The sequence below is a fragment of the Aulonocara sp. 'chitande type north' Nkhata Bay genome, linkage group LG6 (assembly GCF_057382095.1).
Source record: "Aulonocara sp. 'chitande type north' Nkhata Bay isolate Kocher_YH1m ecotype deep benthic linkage group LG6, A_spYH_male_GT1.1, whole genome shotgun sequence".
Taxonomy (NCBI): Eukaryota; Metazoa; Chordata; class Actinopteri; order Cichliformes; family Cichlidae; genus Aulonocara; species Aulonocara sp. 'chitande type north' Nkhata Bay.
In genome coordinates this window covers 42,759,003-42,784,476 of record NC_141349.1, presented here as the reverse complement: position 1 = coordinate 42,784,476, position 25,474 = coordinate 42,759,003, and the positions used below count along the sequence as shown (strand labels likewise).

Genomic DNA, 25,474 nt, shown 5'->3' with positions numbered 1-25,474 from the left:
TGCAAAACCCAGATTTCCCAGCATAACTCTGCATGGTGTTAATGTTATGGCTGATTAGAGCATCCACACCTATCCTGTGATGAAGTGTGTATTGATCAAGATTAGTTACCCTAAAAGTGAAGCATACAACAAAACACCTTTATTTATTTATTTGTGTGGAATCATTCAAATCCCTGTTTATATAAAAGTAAACCAAACTGATGATGGATTCATTTCAGATTCTATGAGTCAAAATAGTACCATCCCTTTTAAATGCTACATCTATGCTAACACCTTTTTATTCAAGGAGGAATTCCTGTGAACATTTTATCTGCTCCCACAAAGACTCCAAATGTCATTAGCTGAAAGAAATATGCATTGTGGAATCCCTGTTCTTAGTGAATACTGTAATAACTGTGATAGCTCTGGTAGAAATATTCCAAGCATGAAATTAGGGCTTCTACTACTGTGGAGCTGTTAAATTTGAAATTAGAGTTTTATTGGAAGGAAAAAATGACATGCTAAAGCACCGACTGATAAGCAAAATAACACACTGTATGTGCAGATTCATGCATGGCTGCTCAATCACTTGTTTCTACGGCACTTAATTGCAGCTAGACCACAAGTGGCGTCACTTTACTGTAATCTATTTGGACAAGTCGTTCCAATGATCAATTTTTCTGATGCCACCTACGTGCTCGAATGTGGTTGTGTTTTGGTTTAGATGCCACTTCCCTCTTTGCTGCGAGCAACCTTCTATTTTGGAACGAGACGATGAAAATGCCGAAGCGCCGCCTCAGAAAAGCTGCAGAACTATGGCAACGCAAGTGCAACAGTCACAGTCAAGAAATGAAGCTGGAAATATTCCAGAGCTGTTTGCCAAGCATAAGCCCGACGTGTGCCAAAATGCCGAGCCTATTCTGCTGACACTAACGTCTCTCTTCCACCTCTTCTCATCTCCCCATCTTTCCACCTCTTTGCACAAAATTTGCCCTTTAAATCCTTTCTTCTCCCATCTTCAAAAACGCACACCTTTATCCTTCACGTGTGTGCACGCCCTCCTCCTCATCCTTTTCCTTTTCTTCCCCTCCCCACTCTCAGATTATGGTGTTGACAGATCCGGAGTTTGAGAGCAGCGTACTCATCAGCACTGATGAGGGAGCCAGTTACCAGAAGTACCGCCTCAATTTCTACCTCCTGAGCCTTTTATTCCACCCCACTGAAGAGGACTGGGCCTTAGCTTACAGTCACGACCAGAAGGTGAGATCATTGTCATCTTTTTTCTGTCCTCACCTGTAATTAGCTCTTTGCTCCTTACTTGCAACCTTTTGTGCTGCTCACATACCATACTGTAGGTTTTTCAATTTAGCTAATTACCTGATGGCTTTTACTCACCCGATGAATGTAATTTAAAATTATTTAGCTAGAATTAAGTGTGAGGCCTTTCTTTGAGACACACTATTATTACAAACCCTCTATTTCTATATCCATCCTTTAATATTGTCACAATCCCCTTGGTTAAATTGTAAGTTAAACATATTGATTGTTTTGCATGAAAGCTCTTCAGTGGTAGCAATAACGGTGCTAAAAAAATCTCCACTCTCAACTTTTGTTGAACTGAATTGTTAAATTCTCCCCATTACTAACTAACCCTTCATGTAACATGCGCCACAATCAATACAAGCACAGACATCCTTTGTCATCTGTTTTACACTACCCCCCAAATCACTGTAAAGGCTCGGGTTGTGAAGTGTGTGTGACAGCAAATTCATATTTGCTGAAAGCGCTTGTAAGAAAACTAACAAACAAGTAATTTTTAATTATGATAATAAAAATGTTCTATCTTTACGGAGCCCCGCAGGGGACATGGGAGAAAAAAAAATTAAGACTGACTTTTGCGAAATCTTGCAAAGCAAACTCGGGATCTCGCAAAACTTTTGCGAGATATCGCAAAACTTTTAGCCGCATTCTTTGGACACCGGCTCGAAGCCGACCGGGAGGTCGAGGCACGATGTGCCGGGAAAGCAGTGTTCCTCCCGGCTGTAGTAGGTCTTCTTCGGCCTTTGGCCTTCGACCTCCCGTTAGCTTCAAGCTAACAGGAGGTCGAAGGCCAAAGAATGCGGCTAAAACTTTTGCGAGATCTCGCAAAAGTCAGTCTTAATTTTTTTTTCTCATGTCCCCTGCGGGGGCTCCGTATATCTTTATTTTCTTTATGAAAATAATCAATCCAATTCTATAACGAGCAGCAGAGCGACGCCACCTGTTGGTTAGAGTCCCACATCAAGTGTTTTTGCCTCAGTGTCTCTCATTCAGCATCAGCATCTGTTTCCAAGACAACATAACTACCATATGAACTAATCAAATAGTCGGGTGAAGTCTGGGATCTACATCTGCAAAGTTGGTCATTTACCATTTAAAAATGTGTATTTATGATGCTAAAGTATATTGTGTTTCTCACACTTTTCATGTATCTTGAGTAGCTAGCTAGATCGCAGTCATGAAAAACAAAAAGTGTGCCTATCATTGTACAAGCAAACCATATGAAACAGGTATATGAAAACTGTCTTCCATTAGCCACAGCCACATGGTGAACGTGGCCATACTGTTTTGAATATAAGGAATTTATATCATGAAACGGTAAATTCATTATGGAGGTTTTTAGAGAACAAGAAAAACTATTTTGGTCGTATTTTGGGCTGAACCTCAATCAGGAAACAGCCCCAGTAGGAGAGCTGGCTGTGCCTAAAAATGAGTCTCAGCCTGTAATGATTCTCATTTCCCACTCGAGTCTTCATCATGGTGTCACCTTCACTGAGCTTTGTCACACAGTATGTAGCTCAGCACAGCTTCTTCACGCAGAGCTCCAAGATTGTGCACAGGAAACAGCTGCCATTAAGGTCAGTGACGCTGACCTGAGAGCCAAAACGATCGTCCTGTAGGACGGGACTTGGTGCAGGAAGGTGGTGGCTGCACCAGGCCGCTCAACAACTAATCTTTCTAAAGCACGCTGCGGGACTCAATGTCAAGCTGAAGTAGAACTAACAAAAAAGTAAAAATAAAAAAAGGTGATTAAATGAAATGGTTGAATAACTTCAAACTAACCAGCCAAGCTGGTTAGCCTTGGATGATTTTGAATTAGGTGGAAATTTAATTACCAAATCTGTCCTTTTATATCTTTAATATAAAACATCTGTTATATGTATGAGTGTCACGATCGCTGGCTTGGGCCTTTTCTAGGACCAATGAGATAATCTGCATCCATCTGTCCCTCCACAGTCCACGAGAATCACTGCTCCTTCTAGAGTTGTAGTTAGATTGTAGTGAAACTTACACTCAACTAACAGGTCTCCACCCAGATTGTGACAATCTAAAGTAAATTTTACATCCACTTTAATTTTAGGCACTCTCTGTTTGGTGTCTTTATGGTTTCTTTGTATTTAGTTAAGTTGTTGTTAGACTTTGGTTTTCACATGTTTCTTAGTTCTTGTTAAATTTTGCTTTGCATTTCCTCCTGTGATTCCTCTGTTTGCTATTCATTTCCCGTTTTGTTTTGGTAGTTCATCGTTTCCTGTGTCCTGTGCACTTTGATTACTCTCACATGTGTCTTCTGTCCCTCCTGCTTCTGCTTCCTTGATTACCTCATGTGTGAATAAATAGTCCAGCCCTTCCTCCGAGTCTCCGTCTTTGTGTTGGTATCATCTTCTTGGAGTTTTGGCTTTCATTTCCTTTCTGTTGTGGACCTTTTGTACTTTGGATTTCATCAACTCAAATGAGAGGTTTGTTCTCAGTTTCTTAAGCCTGTATTTAGTTTACACTCCAATACATGACAGTAACATAAAGAGAAAGTGAACAAATACTCCCCCAGCTGATTACATAATAATCCAAAACCTCAACATTTTAATTTCAAGTATAGTATAGTATGGTCTTTGTTTGTTTTGCCCCCAAGTGTGATGCTGTTTGTTTCTAAAATTAGAGTTACTGTCCCATAGCTTATTAAAGGAGATGTGGAAACTGATCTACCAATAAAGTGAAATGAGATTTTTTGATTGAATACATATTCTCTAAGTGTGTTAGAACCACGCTTGAACCTCCAGCTAAGCAGAGTTTGCTCATCTAATAACTAGATGTCATGAACCAGAGGTTCACCCAAAGAAAGGACCCAAATGCAGACACCAAACACACGCAAAGTAACTATTGACAAGGATATTTGTATACGAAGCGGACAAAGTCTTAAGTAAATAATAGCCACGGAGGATCGGTGACTGGGACTGAGAGGGATGGTCCTAGCAAGTCAGGTTGCAGGAGAGGTAAGAGGTCAGAGGGGTTTTTACACGTCCAAGTTAGTAAGCACTGAGGAGGGGAGGTCCGTGGACGCTTCCTCAGGAGCCCTGAGGTGTAATGAGAAGGTCAGAGGGCAGGCAGGAAGGGAGAGAGGGAGACGGAGAATATCCCGGTGACATTGAACCAGGGAATGCAACAGCTCGCCATTGAGAGAGTAACAAACTGGCGAGGAAAAACAGGTTGCACAGGATTAAGTAGCTCTCGTGCTGATTGCTTGCAGATGGAATAGAGGTGAGGCGCTGGAGGTCCCACCCAAAAGGGAAGGACCCAGGGCCACAGATGGAAAACCTCCAGACACTCCCACGGATCATGACACTAAATAATTTATCAACTAATTGCAAAAGGCTCGGGATCCTCCTGGGCGAACATGGATGGACGGAAGGATAAACAGACAGTTTTACTTTTCTGTCATATGTTTGTTTTGAGCTGTTCTTCAGTGGAGCAAAAATGCGTCTTCTAATTAATTTTTCCCCTTTTTAATCAGAGACATGGGGAATGCATTTGATTTACTGTATGTGATTTTTGCAGTTTGTTTGGAACACGTCATGTTGGAACATTCCTCTAAAACCAGCTTTTTGAGCTAAGTGTCATCTCTTTACATGACCATCCATCCAGAGCAAACTTCACTCTCAAATGTCTTTTTGTTTCACCTGATCAAAGAGTGTAGTGTCAGCATCCTTCAGGCTTCTCTTCGTGCTTTGACCAAGTTTTGTTAGCCATGTTTTTCTTCTATAGTTGGCGACTTCACGTTATGTCCTTCACACTGTCAGAGAATCAGTGGAATATCATAAGTCAGCAGCTTTAATCTCTTTTACAGTAAAAAGATCAGCTAATAGATTCTGCTGTTGTTGTTGCTGTGTTTCTGCATATGTTCAATAGAGTCCTTTGACGCCGCTGAACTCTCACCAATCTTTATAACGTCTCACTACTTGGTTTCTCTTATTCAAATTTTCTGTTACAACTGAAGCCAATGCTGAGAAAGCGCTGCTCAGTCACAGTTCCTTATATCATAGATCATGCACTTAAGTTTAATTTGAAGTTGCAGGGTTTCCTCAGAGACGGGTCAGTAAAATCTGATTTTGCAGTTCATGGATTTCTCAGAATAACGAGCAAGCTGGCACATGTGTGTTTCTGTTCAAATAAAGTCACTTTAGTAAATTTGTACTTCACTGGAAATGGTGTAAAATGCATCAAAAATGGAACCATAAAATTAAGTATATTCCCCACAATCTCTGTGCAGCGTATTCTTTGCTGATCGTTCTTGGTTAAATAGTTCTTTGATTTTTCAAAGTTCAAAATACGTTTGTTACACCAGACTTGATTGTTTGCTCATAACGTTATTGCTTTGTGTTCATAAATGAAGGCAAACAAACAAGATGCACAACATTTGTATAATTGTTATCTACACTGAACGGTTTTTTACTATAGCTTAGTCAACTCTGCTGACATACGGGGAATAGAAACGCTGAGTATAATGCCACTTAGGGATGGGTATTGATAAGATTTTCACGATTCCATTTTCGATTCTGTTTAACGATTCGATTCTTTATCGATTCTTTTTAAAAAAGGAGAACACTAAGGTCGATTAGCTTAGAACTTTGTTTTATATCTTCTCTTTGAACAAGAGACAAATTTAGGAGTAACATGGCCTTACAAACCCAACAGTGAGAGCTTAAGAGATCCAGCCTACGGCTCTTCAATGGGGCGTCACAGGGTCCCCAGGAAAAAAAATGTAAATGTAAAATAATAAAATTAATGTTCTTCTGTAGCAATAACAAAGTATAACATAAATTATTCTGTAGCAATTACACAAGAATATCCAGTAATGTCCCTGCCTACAATTAAACACATTCACTTACTGAAAATCACCTGCTGTGGCAAACGGGTGCAAGCCTTTGACCACAAACTGAGTCACTGCTCGGTGACGTTCGTCTATCCTGGCCTGAAAGGAGACGCTACCGGTAGACTGCAGCGAGAACTGCCAGCATCTGAGCCAGACTCTGTCTGTCTCATCATGGTCACCTACATGCACAGTAATGGCAGGTTTGTAATAAGGCAGATCGCGCTAACATAATATGCACTGTTAGTTGATTATTTACCTGCCGCATTAACGGGAGAGGACGTGCAAACGTTACCGCTGCTGCTGGGTTGAGATTCACGAGTCCGGAGCGGAATTAAAAACACGACATTCATTTAAGGGCATCGCGTGTTTTGTGAGCAAATGCTTTTGCATATTCGTAGTGTTTCCTTAAATGAAATATCTACTTTGCAAGTATTGCAAGTTGTCCTGTTGTCATCCGTTCTCGTAAAGTATAACCAAACTTTTGATCGTTTGAGCCGCCGTGTTTCCTGTCAGGTAAGTGACGCTCCGCAACGTGGTGACGTCGTTCGCGGCGACTGGAATCAATAAGGGAATCGTTTGCAAAAATGGCAAACAATCCCAAGGAATTGAAACAGTGGGAATTTCGATACCCATCCCTAATGCCACTTCTCGTGAGTTAACCATGAGAGCAGTGCGTGTTGTGTTCAAAGATCAAAGTCTTTCTGCAAGCAAGTGTTGCTTTTTGTCAGCCATGTTGGTGATGCTTCCTAACAGTTTTTTTAGATTGTTCAAAGTTACTGGGTAGAGACCTTTATTGCCTTTTCCACCATCTCCAGGACCTAAAAGCAGAATGTATAGAATAACCAGTCAAATTCATAATGCATAAAAAGTCTCAGTAGCTTTTCCTTCACAAATTACTTCAACTTCGACCTCTGCACGTCAGTTATGACACATTAACTCACTTAATTCATCAGTAAGCCAAAAACTCTTAAAAGCACAGCTGCTCACATCTTCACCATGAACGGAGTAGACATGCCCGCCACCACACAGCTGAAATGATCATGAACGTCTACTCTGTGCTTGTATTTATAAGTTTCAGCTCTTTTATCCAGGGGGAGGTCAACCACTGTCCTTGCTATTATTACATTCTTTCATAGATTTCTATGCAGGGTTCAAAGCACCATGTCTTGGAATCTTTAACTGGAGCTTCAAAGCATCATCGTCATTGTTGTACTGAGATTTGATTACTTTAATCATACATTTGATTATGTATTCTGCACTTTGTTGTAAATACATTGTAATTATTTTGAAAGGATATTATTTTGAATCAGCCTCATTTTCTGATGTACTGACAGATTCTTAGAATCTGCTTCACATATGAAGGGTGTTGTATTCATCTCATTCATCATGTAGTTTCTAGTTAGGAATTGTTGTTTCTTGCTAACAGGGGACCACAGTACTAATACATTTCTTTCTAAAGAAAATAATCCTCTCCACTTTTAGTTTCTCTTTTTGACTGTTTTTGGAATTTAATAAAATTTGTGTATGAAGGAAAAAGTAAAAAAGTCGTCTGCAGCACAACTTTAGTTTGAGCTCCAAACATTGCTCGAGCATTTAAACTCCAAGTAAAACCTCCAAATTCTGCAGCTGCTATTTTAGACTATAAGATTAAGTATTAAGATGAGCAGGCTAGCCAAGTTCAAGAAGTTCAAATCCCTGTGAAGTCTGGGTGGGAGCTGACTTGAAAGAGCGGTGCTTCCCGCCTTCAGCCAAGGTTCTGGGCAAAACATAAAATTATTCCGATGGCTTGAGAAGAGTAAAAAGGACTCATCAGTCACCACCGCAGCATGATTGGAAAACAGTCTTTCCTAATGTTAATTAAAAACAGCCCTTAGCAGGCTACATTATACAAAATATGAGGTGCTCCCACCTTACATCTCACAAGATCAATAGCAGTAACAACTATTGATCTCACGGATTAAATAGATCTTGGTTGTGAAGGCAGAATACACATCAAGCAGAAGAGCAGAAAGATCAACACGGCCGGGGTGGATGGGACACGGATTTGGCAGTTCAACAAAATCAAGGTCGTCCGTGTCGGGGTGTGGAAGATTATAGGTGTTAGGAGACTGTGGCTAATACGGCTATAATTTGCATCATCGCAGGCTTCCGTGGCCCCCAGAGCAAAAGACCCAGTCGTGATTACCACCTCTGCTAGACCCATTTTTATTCACCTCCCGAATGTGTCATCTGTGCGCTGCATCTACCTCCCCAGGGCTGTTGTTGCAAATAAAGAACGTGCACTCCATCTATTTAGTTAAAAGCGGTTTACATAGATATTGTTGGTCCCCTAATTCAACCTGATTCCCCTCACAGCCTTGACACTTCATCTCCACTGTTGAGCCAGCAGCAATAAGCTTTAATATGCTCATTTTCAGCTTGTAACCAGCTAATAGTTTTCAGACTGGGTCACTCTGAATTTAATCAGCTGTAAGTTGGTGCTTAGCCGTGGTTAAGTGAAGCACTGAGGATTTAACTTTCTTTAGAGAAAGAATCCATGTCAGGACAAACAGGCTTGACTGAAGTATTTGTTGTCATTGTCGATTCCCTTTTATGACTTTTTAAAATTAACATTCAGGTCAGACCCCTCTTTGAGTAAATTAAGATATTTTTAGATTTAGAAGTCTTGGCCACATTTTCAAGCTCGTATCTCTCGGCTGCGAGGAGTTTGTGGAGACAATTACTAACTGATGTAGTCCCAGGCTGGCTGCTGAGAATAGGGCAGTGTTGCTATTGCCAAGTGAGAGAATTATATAAATAGGCTAATGCAGGAGAACAGTAAAGGGAAGAAGCTTCACACATAGAATAAATAGGAATCATCTTATTTATTCCCTAGTTTTAGGATGTCTTGTCTAAAATAATTTCTAGCAAAGGGCCAGACAAGAACTAGCTGTTTTCTCTAATTTTCTCACTTACCCAGGAGAGTGCTTTTTGCCCTTTAGCTGTTATAAATACCATAATATTTCTAATGTTGTGTTGGTAGATATTTTGTAGCAGTTAAGGGACACTGCTGATACCTTCCCTTGCATCGCATTAACAGAGGAGCTGTAGGGATTTGTAAACACTAGGTTTGATGCAATGGAAATTACCATATCTCTGCTAACGCTTCAGCAAACTTGAGAGACAAGGCCCTGACTCTCTAATGGATTGTGTGGTTATTAACTCATCCAGTAATTACATCAGAGACGAGTACAGTGCTGTACACTGTAATCAAAGGTTGTCTACAATCTGCTGGCTCCTTATGTGGATTTACCACCTATCGCAGAGGGGAATCATTTTCCAGCTAGTATTTTTCATTGATCATAATTATTTTAATTACCATAATTATGCTCCTCAAGACTACTCGTCCTTTTATTAAGTTATCGAGAATCCTAAATATATTTACATCCTAAATATTTTTTCAAGAAAACTGGACAGAACTGTTCCAACTTTTAGTCACTAAAGAAAGTGAAACTCAAAAATAACAGTGTACACTGTAGACCAAAGGTTTAGCACACTGCTAAATTACAAGGTTAGAATGCTAACGTGCTAACAGAGACCACAGAGCAAGAAGGTTCCTGCTTCAATCTCCAGCTTAAGCCTTTTTGGGTGGAGTTTGCAGACCAGACAGGGGCTGCAAAACCAAGGCAGTCATGCACTAAAACATGCACAGCTTTATTGTCGATTTTACTAAGTAGGACCGTGATTTAAAAAATGAAAATCATCTTTTACTACACAGGATAACTGAGAGCGTAACGTTGTAGTGTAATTTGAGATGTGCTAAATTACACTACTGAAAATCAGCGGCGACAGCTCTGATGGAGAGATGAATCGAAATGAAAATTTTTGGTTCAAATCATGTTAGTATGAGGAACTGTTCCTCATACCACTCTTAAAAAAAGCAGCGGAGACTGTCGTGGTTTGAGGTTACTTCTCTCCCGGTGGAGCTGGAGATCCTGTGAAAATTGAAAGTGAATGTTAAACAGAAAAGTACTGTATGGTCAGATTTTGATTCACCTTGCTGGAAAGCATCGGGCTGGCAGCAGCTTTATAATTTCAGCATGAAAAGGATCTTAAACATCCTCCCAATGCAGTGAAAACCACATGAAGCATGGACTGGCCTCCCTGAGGTCGGACCTCACTGCTCTTTGAAACAGTGCGGGACAGAAAGCACGACAAAGGGCACTAAACATCTAAAGAAACCTTTAAATGTCCGTCTCGAAGTCTGGGGAACTGTTCCTCCAGACTACTTCAAAAAAGGACAAGAAAGCTGCCTCAGGGCCGACAGAATAATAGACAGTGATTACACACACTGTGAGGAAGAACGTGATGACAAACAGTGGAAGACGCAGACAACATATACACAGGAGGGTGATTAAGGGAAGTAGGGACGCAGCTGAACAGAATTATAACTAACGAGACGGAGGAAGCAAAACTGAACATCTCACACACAAGACAGTAAAACAGGAAGCAAACCCCACACTTAGACTATGACAAGTGAACTAGACACTGGGGCTGGGGATGAAGACGTGGAGACATGCATCTCACATGCACTAAAGACTAGAAATCTCAAAACTCACTAGTACAAAACTTGAATATAAATGTTTCATAAATTAGAAAGAACGACTAAAGCGTTCAGGGCAAAAACCCAGAACCATGACACTTTCTGCTTTAATCAATCAATCAATCTTTGTTTATTTATACTTTATACTTTTCATACAAAAAAAAAATATGTAGCACAAAGTGCTTTACATAGTTAAAAGCAGCCCACCCCACCCTCCAACTCACTCCCCACACTCTCATTAACATAAATGATGTGAATACACACATATCCCCCCCCCCCACACACACACACACACACACGCGCACACTTAAAGAGTAAAAATTGGGCTGGGCTCGCATGAGCCAAGTGAGGAAACACTATAACAGGGAGCCGTCTGTACCGGGAGCCGGTCACAGACCGCAGCCTCCAGGCTGGGCACACAGCAGGAGGGAGCCAGGCTGAGAGGACCCCCAGAGACCCAGCAGCCACAGTCGATCACAGCCCCGGTGCAGAGAGCGCCCTCTGAGGAAACACTGGAGATATGACACAATAGGATATATACAGGGTAAAATGATAAAATAAATAAGAACAGGATACAATATAAATATAAATATAAATAGAGTAAGAAGATTAAAAAATGAATAAGAATAAAATCAATAAATATTAGGTAAAGTCTAAATTAATAATAGAATAACAGGATAGAATAAATAAGCATAAAATAATAATTTACATGCTGTATTTCTGTGTATGTTTGCATGTTTCTATAAATTATTGCATTTACTTTCCATTTCCTACCAAAATAAACACATTATGGTCCTTTTGCACATGATGTAATGATATGTAGACTAAGGTTTGTCATTCAATATACATTTGCACTTCTTTTTGGTAGACTGATAGTTCATTCACCCACTACTGCCCATTAAAATGAATCTGAGTGCAGATTTTTATATACATGCCATGGTCCAGGTAACGTATTTAGGTTGTCAAGGATGAAAATGTTTATGGGAGGCTATGCAGGCTTAGTAGAAGTAGCTGTACCAGTAAGATTGATATAACAATGACTGAATGTCCCTTTCAAATATGGCCCAGAATGAAATGTATATTTGTCTTTGTTAGTAATCACAGATTTTAAATGATTTGGTGTCAGCAAGCCCACGAGCCAAACCATGACTGACATGTTTTTGTTTTGCTCTCATGTTCTAAAAATGTGCTTGTCAGGTGCCTGCTGTGACATCTCAGCACACCTCTGTTGCATGCGAATGCACAGAGCCAGTCGGTGTTACATGCTGGTCTCACCACCTGCAGAAACGCAAGTTAATGCTGACAAATTGAAATTCCCCATCCTTGAATTTCCTTTGAACACAAGCAGCAACTACCCAAATTTGGCCTTTAGAGAAACAAAGAAAGCCACCAGTGCATCCTCGTACCAGCAAACACACGTTGGGTTTACAAGGATGGGGGCTTTCATGGCTCAGCTCTAACCTCATAAAGAGTTGTCTACAAGGAAATGTGGTGCATATAAACACCGCACAACAGTTTCATTACCCTGAGACAGCACACGACAGACGCAAGGTCCAGGCAAACACTTAATTTGTGTGTTTGTATTTCCACTGGAGGAACAGCAGTCCATTAAGACTGTGGCAGCTATAGCAGGGAACTGCAACTATATTACTAAGTCTGACCTAGAACACATGGGATTCAACAAAAGCTCCCCATGGCACTGAGCTGGCAGTCTCCCACAAAAGGAAGGATTAATGCCATTAGTCAGGTGATGGATGGCTCCAAGTGAAATAGTAATAACACAATAGATCATGGCTAAATGATCATAGAGGGAGCTGTCTTTGACAGGTTAATTGTAGACAGCAGATGAAGTGTTCTTAGCATTAAGAATGGGGGGGGGAAGAAGGCAATGGTATGATATTTGGAGTCATAATCTGTTTGTAGAAATGTGTTCGCTATCAAACAAAAGGGAGCGAAAGAGCACAAGCAAACAAGATGCATCATAATATGCTTCAGACCGAGCGAGGGACTGTGTAGGAGGTGCATCTGTCCAAGTGCGTAGGCCCGTGTGAAAACTTCACAACGTGAACTTAAGAAAAAGAGAGAATTACACCGGGTCAAGTATCGCCCTGATTCATCAGGAAACGTTTGTGCTTTTCTGCGTCTGGCATGATTAAACGGAGAACGGAGCTCTGAAATCAAAGAGACGATGATGGATACAGCGAAGCGCTGACGGTACATGGCAAAGAGAGGCAGGCGGAACAGATGGAGCAGTTCGTTCTGATGGAGTAGCAGATATGTATTGTCACTCCGTCGTCAAAACAGCAGATGGAGGTGTGCTGCCAAGCCAACAATGGAGACAGGAATGAAGAGAAACAAACTTTTCTGTTACTTGAGAGACCTCATTAAAGACTTTGCTCAGCTCTTCATATATAATTTCATGGGAACAGCCGCTGCTGGATAGTGCTGCTTGGTGTTTGATTCATCAAAGGCATTATCATCTATATCGGCCTTGGTGTGACTCTAATAAACCAATGAGTGAGCTCTAACCAATGCGCTTGTCTGCCAGTTTGGTTTTGTTTTTTTTAGTTATTATAAGAAATAATAAGATGATAAGAAACTGTTCTTAGTAAATATCTAATGGGCACAAATCTGTATTTTTAAAAAAGTAATTCATCTTTTGCTGAAAGTTCTTAAACTCCTTGTTCCCAAAGTCTCTTCAAACTTATCATCGACTCTGATTAGACAATAGCTGGTAACCAGGGAGCTTGCAGTACCACCAACCGGTTACTTTATCTACAGATTCTGTGCGTATGTTACAAGCGATTATCCGCCCACAACCCTCATCATCGCTCAGGTGCAACACTGTGGACTGAGCTGCTGGTTCTCTCAGCACCTGACTCATAGTTCATTCCATATCCTCTACAGCCACAGTCAAGGAAAGAGCTAATAGTACACATTTTCAGACACTGGAAGGTATTCATTGTACTCAGCGTTACATATTTAAGTGACAAAAGATGAACAATAAAGAAAATCACTTTGATTTTGAAATCAACCACAGAAACGTTGTTAAAATTTGTCTTGGAAGCTGTTTAGAAATCAGGTAAACACATTAATTTGTCAGCTTTGACATTTTTAGTAACAACACGTACAATCGTTAATTCCATCATTATATTCAAAGATCAGGTAACGTCGTGGGCACGAAGACAAACCTCCGTGTTCTTGGTAAACACTGTTTGTCCTCTGAAGATGCTGAGAGTTCCCCAGATAAAGCAGAAGCCTTTGATATTTAAACATCTGTAGTGACCTTTACATATCTCTAACGTGGCCACTGGGACTCTGTGGGCCTCTCGCTCCTCTTACGGTGTTCTGTGGAAGAGGAACCAAGCTGTCGCGTGTGGTTGATAAAGAAAAGAGGCCGAATGTTACGGGGGTATTTCCAGGTGTGTGCGTGTGAGGTCGAAGGGAAGGAAGTGGAAGGAAATGAACCAGTAAATGAGACCAAATGAAGATTGATGGATCATGCTTGAATTCTTATTAAATAAGTCGTTTCTAGCTGTTAGAAGAGCTTCACTGGCATCGTCTGCCGGTGTGGCAACAGGTGAATAGATATCAGCTGAACTGATTGCTGGCTTGTTTACCAGTCATCAAACTGTTTTCCCTCATCATCTGCCCCTCTGACACTGCAGCTGAGCCAGAGTCTGATATGAAATAAAACTTTTTGTGTTTAACACTTCCACAAAGGGAACAGCCAAGCACTTTGATTGTTTGTATATGCATTTGCTGGGTGGAGGATGATGTGACAAACTGTATCAGCCACTACTCTCGTCACTCTGAGCTCTTCTTTGGCTGAAAGCAGTCAAGATTTTTGGACTACAGGCAATTATGACATTTATTTCAGCCAGGATTGGATTTCAACTTTTGAAGCATCCAGAATATCTGGACCAGGAGGACCAGGAGCTACTAACTTATATTTTCAGTGAATTGTTGTTCCTTCTTGCAATCACGTGTTTTTCCTTGTACTAAAAAAAGCTCCAAACTCAGTAGACCAAGTGAAATATGAGTTCAAGTTGCAACCTGACACGGCCAATAAAGAACTGAATCTAAATCTCAACATTTTAGACATAAATAGACAAAGAAAATCATATTTTTGAGAAAATAATGTAACACAGAAAAGAACAAAACAGACAAAAACAAACAAACAGAAAGGCATACATACATGCATGCATGCCTCTTCACTCACGTACAGTAGTGTTTTTCACATCAGGGGGATCCTGGCGATCAGTTACTATGTTAGGTAAAAAATGTGCTTTGGAATACTTTTTAAATTAGAAAATACATCAAACAACTTTCTGAAAATAGAGTGAATAATATTTCCTAATTTTTCTTGACCGTGACAAACGTCATACAGTAAAGGAATGCCCTACATCGGGGTGGGCAACTCCAGGCCTCGAGGGCCGTGTCCTACAGGTTTTAGATCTCACCCTGGGTCAACACACCTGAATCACATGATTAGTTCATTCGCAGGCTTCTGGAGAACTTCAAGACATGTTGAGGAGGTAATTTAGCCATTTACATCAGCTGTGCTGGATCAAGGACACATCTAAACCTGCAGGTTCCCCTACCTCTGCTCTGCATTTTGGTGACACAGTGACTACTGAACATGAACCATGTGTCACTTTGTAGACAGCTCACTCAGCCAGCAGAGAGAGCAGTACAGTGAATGCAACTCCTTTTTAATGACAATGAGCCTGTAGTTTCTTCTCTGCCTCAGTATGACTGCAGAGAGATGTTCTTGGTCTTTTAATAGCATTTCATATTAGTTATGTATTTTTAGTTCCAGCAGCCCCGGCACACTGCTGTAGAATTCACTGAGAAGTTTATGCATTTTACATGTAGGGGTTTAGTGGTGTCGTGACAAAGCCACTGCCTGTATATTTACTTCCAATGTGTTTCCTTTTTTAACATGTAATAGTACTATAGCTGTTTTAATGCTTCCTATAATAGAACATTAAATGATAGCAAAACGCAGCATATTTACTCACACTGAGCTGAAGTGAATGTATAAACATGTAGGAAATAAAAGACAATTTTCTGCCTGTTTTATGCCACTGGTGTCTGAATGAGAGCACAGGTGAGACAGATCTCATTTCAGCTATTTGGCATCTTTTCCTCTAAAACTAACCAAGTAGTGTTTTGGTGTCTAAGCACGCTGTAAGAGGAAATGCTGGACAATGTTAGTGCTGGGAATTTTAATATAGCATTAATTAAAACACAAATGGAGATGTTTTGCACTACATGAAACACCGAGGTTGAAAGATTTTTTTCCTTTGCTGCTTTTTGGTTGTGTAGCTGAAGTTTGGCTTAGCTGAAGCCCGCCTGGGCAAATTCTGTCTGCTGGAAGCTTTTTTGACATTTGGAACTTTAGGACAGGTTTGGGAAACAATAACAAAAACCACATGCAATCCATGGTTTGGTTTCCTTGTGCTTCCTCGTATAATAAACCTCCAATATGCAAAACTAAAATAATCCCCCAGAGCCATCAGGGCAATGGTATCCCCTTTTCTGTAGTAAATCTACCCCGGCTAACATAAAAGCAAATGTTTCTGTTGATGAAGCTGATTATGCAGAATGAATTATTCAGTGTGCTCCAATTGCCTAATGACTGCCGTTCATTCAGCTTTAGCGGTGTAAAATTTTGCTGATGTTTGTATAGCCCTTGCCAGAGAAATTATAACTATTGATTCAACTTTCTTCGGTTCTACTTGCAGGCATTATGCAAAAAATTACGCTGCTGTTTCAACAAGTTTTTTCCATTTTCTTTCTTCTTTGTTCACTGTTGTTCATTGTATTAGGTTTCAGGTTGCTTGACTGACCTCAAACACAGCCAACAAAAGCCTCAAATTTTTATTCAACTTGTGAAAGATAGTTTTAAAACAGGTTTTCTTCCATTAATCCCCCCAGGCTGTGACCTGTTTGTTTATTAGCGCCCCAAGGCTTGCATTCTAGAACAACATAAGTAATTTACTAATTGGAGTGTGAAATTACAGGGAGTCTTACATTACAAAATGTCATTGCACAAATAGGGAGGAGAGGATCAAAGATTTATGGTTCAAAAGTGCTGTGTTACCAGAAAAAAGAAAAAAACTGTGTGCAATTTCCAGCTCCTCCCAAGCCCATATAGTCTCAAACCCATTTCCTTTTTTCTTTCACAATCCCCCTAATGATCGTAACAGGCCTCAGAGCCCATAAATCTCCACAGTAGGGAAACTAAGTGTCTCATCATTATGCAGAATCCACCTATCCTCTCAAAGAGCATCCATGTAAAGGCCTCAGGACAGTAGCGGTACTTGTTTAAATCCAATCTCATTTCAGTGAGCTCTTCATCACTTTCTCCCCCTCTGCACCTAATCACGTCCCCGTACCATATTGTTGTCTTATGTGTAATGGGGATGAGCTGAATTACTCTTCCGCTTGACTAATGGTGATGACTGAGTTAAGTTGACAGAGTCATTTTCAGTTGAGGTAATGTTGTTGGTGACATTTGTTCCCTAAAGAAGTTACAAAGTCTTCCAGGAGTCATCTGTTGGCACGGCTATCACCTTCACAGGATTAGGGTTCAAGTGCACATCTGTTCATCTGTTCATGCGAGTAGGTACGAATCTCAAAGTGATGCATTCGTGTTACATGACGGTGATGTAATTATGTCACGATTCAGTTCATCAGAATAATGGTAAAAAACAAACTCTTTACAGGTACATGAAGTGCACTCAAGTTACCTCCAAATACAGTACAGAGTGACCTTGAACTGCAAGAACTGTTAGTGCTCGAAATGACATGAGGAGATCTAACAAAACGAGTTACTCATTCTTAGACCAGTACCTGGATTGCTCACATCACATAGTGGTGATAATTAAGTGCTATTTCACTGCTTCTGTTGTCTGTTTTCTAGGTGTTAGAACACCTAGAAAGGCTCGCCGCAGAACTGTGACGAGGAATAAAGCAACTAAACAAGAAAAAAACCTTCAAGAATAAACAACAGAAAAGCAGGCAGACAGTTAATGTAAAGCAGGATTTGAACATTTAAAAGAAATACAGTCTGATTTGTCTTTAACTTTAATTTTGGTTTAACTCACGGGCATTCATACTCACTGAATCCACAACCAGGTGTAACGAGCTAAGGCTACGTCCACATGTACACGGGTATTTTTGAAAACTGAGATTTTCCATTTTCATACCAAAAAAAATCCTGTCCACACATGCAGTTTGGGAAAAAATATCTCCATCCACATGTAGACAGAAAAAACAAAGTCAAGGCTGTCAAGAACATGCCAAAGCAGCAGGTGGCGATATAATCCTAACCGTGTAGAAACGTTGGCCTACAGAAGTCTGGAAGCCTGGGAGGGAAAGAGTAAACAAGATGGTGCATAGAAGCAGAAATGAGTCCTCCGGTGCACAGAGGGTGAGGTGAAGTTATTCTTCAATATCACAGAACCACCTCGCTTTCAAAGTTTTCCCACCAAGCGGTCGTCCGACCCAGTCTCGTCCAAAACTGACAATGACGTTGGCGTCCGGACTTGGGTTGTGAGAGCGTCTGTGTTGAATGTAGAAGCCACATCCGAAGTTCTCTCCGACTCCTCTGTCTTTCTAAATGTAGGCACTGCTTATAAAACTGCAGATAGATTAACAGTAATTTGTCTCTATCAGCCATTGTAGAAACTCATGTAAACAATAACGTGGAGCGTGACTAAATCTCTGTTTTCCTCGTCCACGCGTAAATAGCGTTTTGGATCACTGAAAACTCCAAACTATAAAAACTTTTTGTTTTTATATGAGGACGAAAATCCCAAACGTGTAGAAAAAGCTACACGTTTCAAAAACTACCCGCGTACGTGTGGACGTAGCCCAAGATTCACAGTAAGATTACAAACTTGTATTGAGAATAGTGCTGCAAGTGGGAAGACCATAGAATTACTAACCCCGTACACTGGGACATGTCCAGATTGTCAGGTTTCCATTTGTTTTGCAGTATTTGAGTGAAATCATGCTTCAAAGCTAGCTGCACAACGTGATGGATTAATTTCTTTCTGGTTCACAAGAAACATGGGGGGTACTTCCCAAAGTCTAAATTGCACAAAATCATTGTGCTAGGTGTCAGTCACCAAGCGGCTCAGGCCCGGTGGGCTCCGTGTCCTCGCCGGTTTTTCTAGTTATGTCAGCAGACTTTAGCTGTGGGGGCACACAGACCTTTAGAGATGGGCCTGGACTCCACAGGCTGTATGCCATCAAAAAAAACACTGAACACTAAACCATTCAAACACAAATTGCTTCTACAATTGCTGAAAAGTGGAGGAGATCTATTTGCTGGTTCTCAGTTTATAAGGCTCTGTGACATTAAGAGGAAAATATTGCACATCTCTGTACTGACTGGCAAAGGAAAAGCAAAACAGTGCTGCTTCCTAACACTAAAAAAATGAAACTTTCAACACATTTGTTAAAATACCAAACTACTGTGACCAGTGTTAAATATCACGGTTGGTAGGAAAAATGGTTTCGGTCCCTTCTAAGGCCCCAGACTACTTTGTTTTATAAGATTTGTCATCATTTTTTAGAAATTACAAGTACTTTATGTTTCAGTTACACTTAATGTTATAGCTCTGGCTTGCAGAACAACTCACTATGTCAAAAATGAACCTGAAATAAACATTTTCCTCCTACTGCTGATATTCTTAAAATATTTTATCTCAAATGTAATTAGAAAAACCTAGTCACACACCTGCGGCAGGTATGATTCATTATTTCAGAGTGTGGCCCACGACAGAGTGAAGATGTTCACATCGTGTGAGCCATTTGAGGCCCAACAGCAAGATTTGACCCCGGGGCTTCCCAACAGACTCATCCAGCCGTGTGTCCGTGCTGCAAACGCATTTTAAATGTGGAATGTCATTCTTTGTCTTTTTATACATTCCTCCAAAACTAATCAACCTTTCAAAAGTTGTTAGTTTTGGAGGAATGCACCAGTGTTTTGTCTGTCTTATTTCTTCTTTTTGGTTTGTTTTTTCTGTGGATTCTTTACAGTAAAGCACAAAACAGGTGCAGACACATCTGGATCCGCTGTCTGATATGGTCAGGGTTTTATATTTAAGAGCGAGAATCAGCGACACGATCTTGGGAAATAGCAAAATGCTCTGTCAAGTAAAATGGGTACTTTTGTTTAGCTGCTAAGGTTGTGACTGGGAGAAGCTCAGAGGATAACAGCGCTGCTGGGAACAGCTTCTCTTCTCCTCTCTTCCACATACATTTGAATTACACAATGTGCTCTAACGCTTTTTCTTTTGAAGGCTCAAACAAAACTAAAAATATGTCTCCATGCTCACTTCCCAGACAAAGTAGGAATATTCTTCACTACGTGCTCCCGTGGGAAGCCGACAGCCCACCTACAACAAGGAAGAAAGTGGCATAACCGCCTTTCTGAGAGAGCCACGCAGTCCCTTCAGTCCTTCAATATGCAAACATTGTTTGACTTAATCCACCCTAACGATGCAAATTTATGCTGTTAATTATTTCTCGCTGAATCGTATCCTGGCTAAACGTTTTCAGATATGCAACGGGGACATCAGACTCCATAAAGTATTCAGAGGGAGCGAGAGAAGACATTATTCAGGATTACTCTTTTTTTATTTCTTTTTCATTTGCATCACCTCCACAAAATGAATTTGCATTCGCCACATTTTACCACTCCTAATATGGGCAATGTTGTTGTGTGTGTGTGACCATAGATTTGGCTGCTGAAGTGTCCTCTTCGAGATAAGCTCCTTTAGTGCAAACCTTGTCGGATAGGAAATTCTGCACTGAGTCTACAAATGCTGGCTCATTCTCTGCCATTGTAATCCTTTGGCAACTAAATACAATTCCTTATGTAAACCTCTGATATATGACACATGCACACTAAAGGTTAAAAGTTTCATAGAGCAGAAACCGTTCTGCTTGTGATAAAATTATTATTGTGTCAATGTGATTACAGTGAAGAAGACTTTCAAGCAGGCGTCTTTAATTTTCCTTGCAGTTTAATTAAAAATGCAAATTTTCAGTAGGAAAAATGATTCATTCTGATATTTAGTAGCCTTATTTTTTTTGAAACAATAGTAACATATGCCAGAAAAGCTTCTACAACCTTCGACAGTTCGAGTGAGTGGGCCGGTGCATGTGTTTGACGGTGTAGGCAGAGAGAGCCAACGTATCCAGCTTGTTCTGCTATACGTTCTTCACAAGCTGACAGATGTTGTTTTTGGTAGCATCTGTAGTTTAGCAGGTGGCCACAGTGGATGAACTGAGGTTCTGCACCAACACCCAGCACAAGTACTGGAGCATTTATTTGCAGTGTAAATCTCAGCTGAAGATAAATAAGAATTATTTTGAACCACGAATCATGAAAAAGTAACTTGACCCAAATAGAAATGTATTAGGTCGCCTTCATTGTCACATTACTTTTCCTGTCTTACTGATGACTAAAGGCACCATTGTGAGGCTTTGTGGTTTCTGGCTTTTAATTAAAGACCTCTTCAAAACCAGTTAATGCACCCAATGCCTCCAAAACGAAGTAAGCAAGTCTTTGCAGTCTTTTCTTACTCAGTTTCATGAGGATTGCACCTGGGAGGATTTTCAGTTACCAGGTGAGGCCATTCAAAAGGTGACCAGTGGAATAGTTTGCCTTCTAAATGTGTTTGTATGTAATTAGAGTGCAAATAGAACTATTGACTCTCTGTACCAGCCGATATTTTGGAATGCTTTACGATATAAAGTCTTTCCAGATCATTTCAAGTTCCACATAGTCACAGAGCTTTGATAACAAAGCTATGTGTGAAGCTGCAGTTTAGTTTTTCTGTAACATGAAATCTTTGGTTACATGTCGTATCCATGTAGATAAGCAACAGCAGTAGCCATTATCAAACATATGGTGTAACTGCAGTTGTTTGGATCCTTGTTTGCACGTGGCTTATCATTAATGAGAATAGGGCATATACACTGAATTTATAGCTGTGGCGTTAAATGACCACTGATAACAGAACAGAACTCTTCCAAACAAATCCATCACGGCATCTATTCGAACACATCCACTTCTGTGCACCGGGCTTTTGTCTGAAAGGTGGCGTTGAGCCCGAGCCAAAGATGTTGCTCAGCTGCTGCAGTGCATTTCTCAACCCAATGACTCTCCAGATGGCAGGTATCTTTAGTGCTCAGCTCCTTGTCCTGAGCTGCGACAGCTCTGCCGCGCTCCACTGAGCTGCAGCGAGCCCGCCCTCCCTGGGTACTTTTAATGGACTTTAATTTGAAACACATGATCAGGACAATACAGACAGTGCACTTGCTAGCACAATGGAGATAATAGGGGCCCTCTTTATGCATCTGGGGGCAGCAATTCAAACTATAATTATTCCATGTGGGGGGAAAAGACTTCTTGAAGGCCTGGGATGAGGCTAGCTGCTTTACATTAGATACAAATGGTGAGGTGCTGGTTTATGCACATGTCAAGCTGGGCTGTACATGGCAGGCTAAACCTGAAGCCATTCTAAGAATTCTAATGAACTTCAACAACCAATGTAAGCATTAGAGGGGGGGCGGGTTTCTCCAAAAATAAGTTGTTTCAGTTCTCGGTCAGCTAAACAGAATAAAGTCCACGTACACCATTTGATGTCATGCGAGAACACATACGGTACCTGAGTGACTGCCAGGCAGGTGTGCAGCCTGTTCTCATTTGTTATGTAGCTATAAGGCAACACACTGAAGTAATGAGGAATCAGCGAAGAAACCTGCAGGAGGTGGTGCAGTGTGAAAGCGAACACAAAGCCAGAGGGAATCTGTTTGCTAAACCTGACTGGGCACGTATTAGTGTCTGACACTGATAATCATGCAAGATAATATTTTAATTTGTTGAGCAAATGCTGCTAACACGTGGTTGCAAATCACAATGAGTTTGTGCTGTGATCCACTTTTTTTGATCTGTGAAACAGTCGAGTGGAGTCAAATCCATTTGCAAGAATTTCAATCAGGATAAACACCTTTAACCTCAGGAACAAAACAATCTGTCATTTCACATTGAAGCTTTCAGGATAAGTTTAGCTATCAGTGTTGATTTCACTGTTACTTTGGAACGTGTTATTGTAATCACATTACATTTGTCTGCAATGCAGTACTAATCCAACACGTTCACGATATATGGATAGAAACTCAAATGACTGAACATGAGTATTATTTGCTCAGGGTCAAAATTGTGACAGCAAAACATGACAGCGAGGCTCTACATGCATCTGGACAATAAGCACATCTACACAATCAGAGACCTCCAGAGCCAAAGCGATGCTCACACAGAGTGTATACCGTCTCCGGCTTGATTTTCAACAGTTACCTGTTTGCTCGTTCCTACAGCACAATCACTGTCACCACAACCTGTTTCTGTGGGCTGTTGGATGGAGATTTGCATGGATACGTGGGCAGATGAAAAATTTAATGTTATATTGTTAACTTCCCAAACAATGTTGTGGAATAACAAAAAAGTGAAATTACTGTCTTTTATATAAAATCAACCTCAGTGCTGCTCGTCGTGTAATAGAAAGAAATTCTGTCAGATGCAGATGTGATCAAACATTGCCTCGGAACATCGTTTTTGATTACAATAGCCTCCAACTGCCGTTAAAAGCTCTGCAAAACGCTTGTCCAAAAAGGTGTGTTTCCCTCCAGCAGCTAAAACCGCTGCAGAAACTCGTTTGAACCCTGACTGGATTCATAGAGTAACTTGCTCATGTGCAGCACCTGCAATACAAATACAAGAATGAGCCGTAGAAAAAAATCTGGATGATTTTGTCCTTTCATTCTGCCTCTGGCTTTTAATTAGGGCTATAGGCTAACAATTATTATAATTAGCAGTTAATCTGAAGATTATTTTCCTGATTAAATGATAGTTCATTTATTTTTAAGATGCCATAAAGTGGGGGGAAAAAAAACTATTCCCTAATTTTCCAAGGTGACACTTTCAAGTGTTCCACCAACACCCCCAAATATGTTCAGACAGAAAAGCGCAGTACAACAGCAGCTCTGCTTAAGGAAGGACGTTTTTTTTTTCTTGAGCTTCAGAAAAGCATTGACAGGTGTCCTTGTCATTATTAATTACTCATCTGACGATGCAGTGATTATTAAATTGCTGTTAGTAAACTATTCAATCAAAAAACTAGGTTTGCAATTTGAAAAGGAGGTCTTGGTGCACTTTTGTAGAGATACAGTGGCGAGTAGGAAGCATGTTATAGATTGGACCGCTGTGTTTACGGCCTCTCACTCAGAAGAGTCCAGACGGCACATTTGCATAGCCCTTGCCTGTACCTCTCCATATAGGATCATTCCTACTGCTGTATACTTTGCAGGCTCAATAAATTGTGGGGTATAAAACCCGTCCTCATCTTTCCCCCCCATACGGGATATGCCCAGCCGATGTCAACAGTAGCCATTTGATTTAGAGCACTGTACACAGATGCATCAAGAATTTATAGGGGACTTAATTAGGAGTTGTAAAAGTGACTTATAGTAATTGTGTGGGACACAGGGCCCTATAATGTGGCAGTTATCATTTCCATAATTCCAAAGTCTTGATTCTGTTCTCAGAACTTTTATGTCTTGCTAGAACTGTTTGTGCTTTGATCTTAATGCAAAGAGCTTTTCTGGGTGGCAGAATGTTACCGCTGCAATTCTGCAGAGGAAACAGTGCAAATGAAACACGGCAGTAAACCCACGCTTTACTCTCTTACTGCAGTGTGTCACTGAAACGATGTTGAGGCCATCAGGGCAAAAGGCATGACGAAATTGTATCAAACTTGAAGCACAGAGGAATTATACTCTTGAGTGAATTTGCTACATTTTTTTCTGTTTAATTTCTCTATCACAAACTAGTGGAAACTTCATTTTGAGTCATTTTGAAAACTGCAAATTAGGCCAGATGGTGACAACATGCCTGGGAAATCACCATTTTAAAGGTTCAGCCCATCGAATGGCCTTTATCAGTTTTTTTTTTTTCGCTCATCCACCATTACTAGGTGGATGAGGAGGTTGTTATTACCTCAATGAGTGGAGGTCGTTTGGCCCGCTGGATGGAAATGGCAATGGCAGTGTTTCCTGGTTAAAATGGCAACACAAATCCATGTTTGGAAGTTAGAGAGGTTGCAGAGACTTATGCCATGGTTATGGTTTATGTATTTGTCATGGAATTATCATGCAAACACAGCTCCATAATCATTTCTGCTCAAGCTGTCACCTTGTCCTGATGACGTGGTCCTTCTATGTTGTGCCATGCATTTATGGAGTGACTGTTTGGTCTCTCCAATGTAGAGGTCTGAATATTCCTCGCTGCACTGGACAGAATATACTATGTTGTTTAGTTTGTGTTTGGGAGTGTTGTCCTTGGGATGAACCAGTTTTTGTCTGTGTGGCTGTGTCTGAAGAACACTGGGATGCCATGTTTGGAGAAGACTCTGATCCCATATGTGTCAGGAGTATTGGAGCAGTTGAGACACATTTTTTCTAAACACAGTGTCACTGTGGGTTTTAAACCCCAAAACACGTAGCACCCAAAATTGGTCCACCTCAAGGATCAGGTGACCCGACACAGAGTAACGTAGTGTACGCTGTTAAGTGCCAGGAGGATTGCCAGGATTCATACATCAGGGAAACCAAACAACCTCTGCCAAAGAGGATGGCACAACACA

General features: G+C 40.7%; 1 protein-coding gene across 1 annotated transcript in view; it reads left to right on the top strand.

Annotated features, from left to right (window-relative positions):
• The window catches only part of sorcs3a (sortilin related VPS10 domain containing receptor 3a), a 241,215-nt gene that overhangs the window by 132,514 nt on the left and 83,227 nt on the right, over positions 1 to 25,474 (top strand). The window contains exon 4 of the mRNA XM_086297093.1: positions 1,081 to 1,239. Coding sequence (XP_086153219.1) covers positions 1,081 to 1,239 — 159 coding nt within the window. The remainder of the gene's footprint in view (positions 1 to 1,080; positions 1,240 to 25,474) is intronic.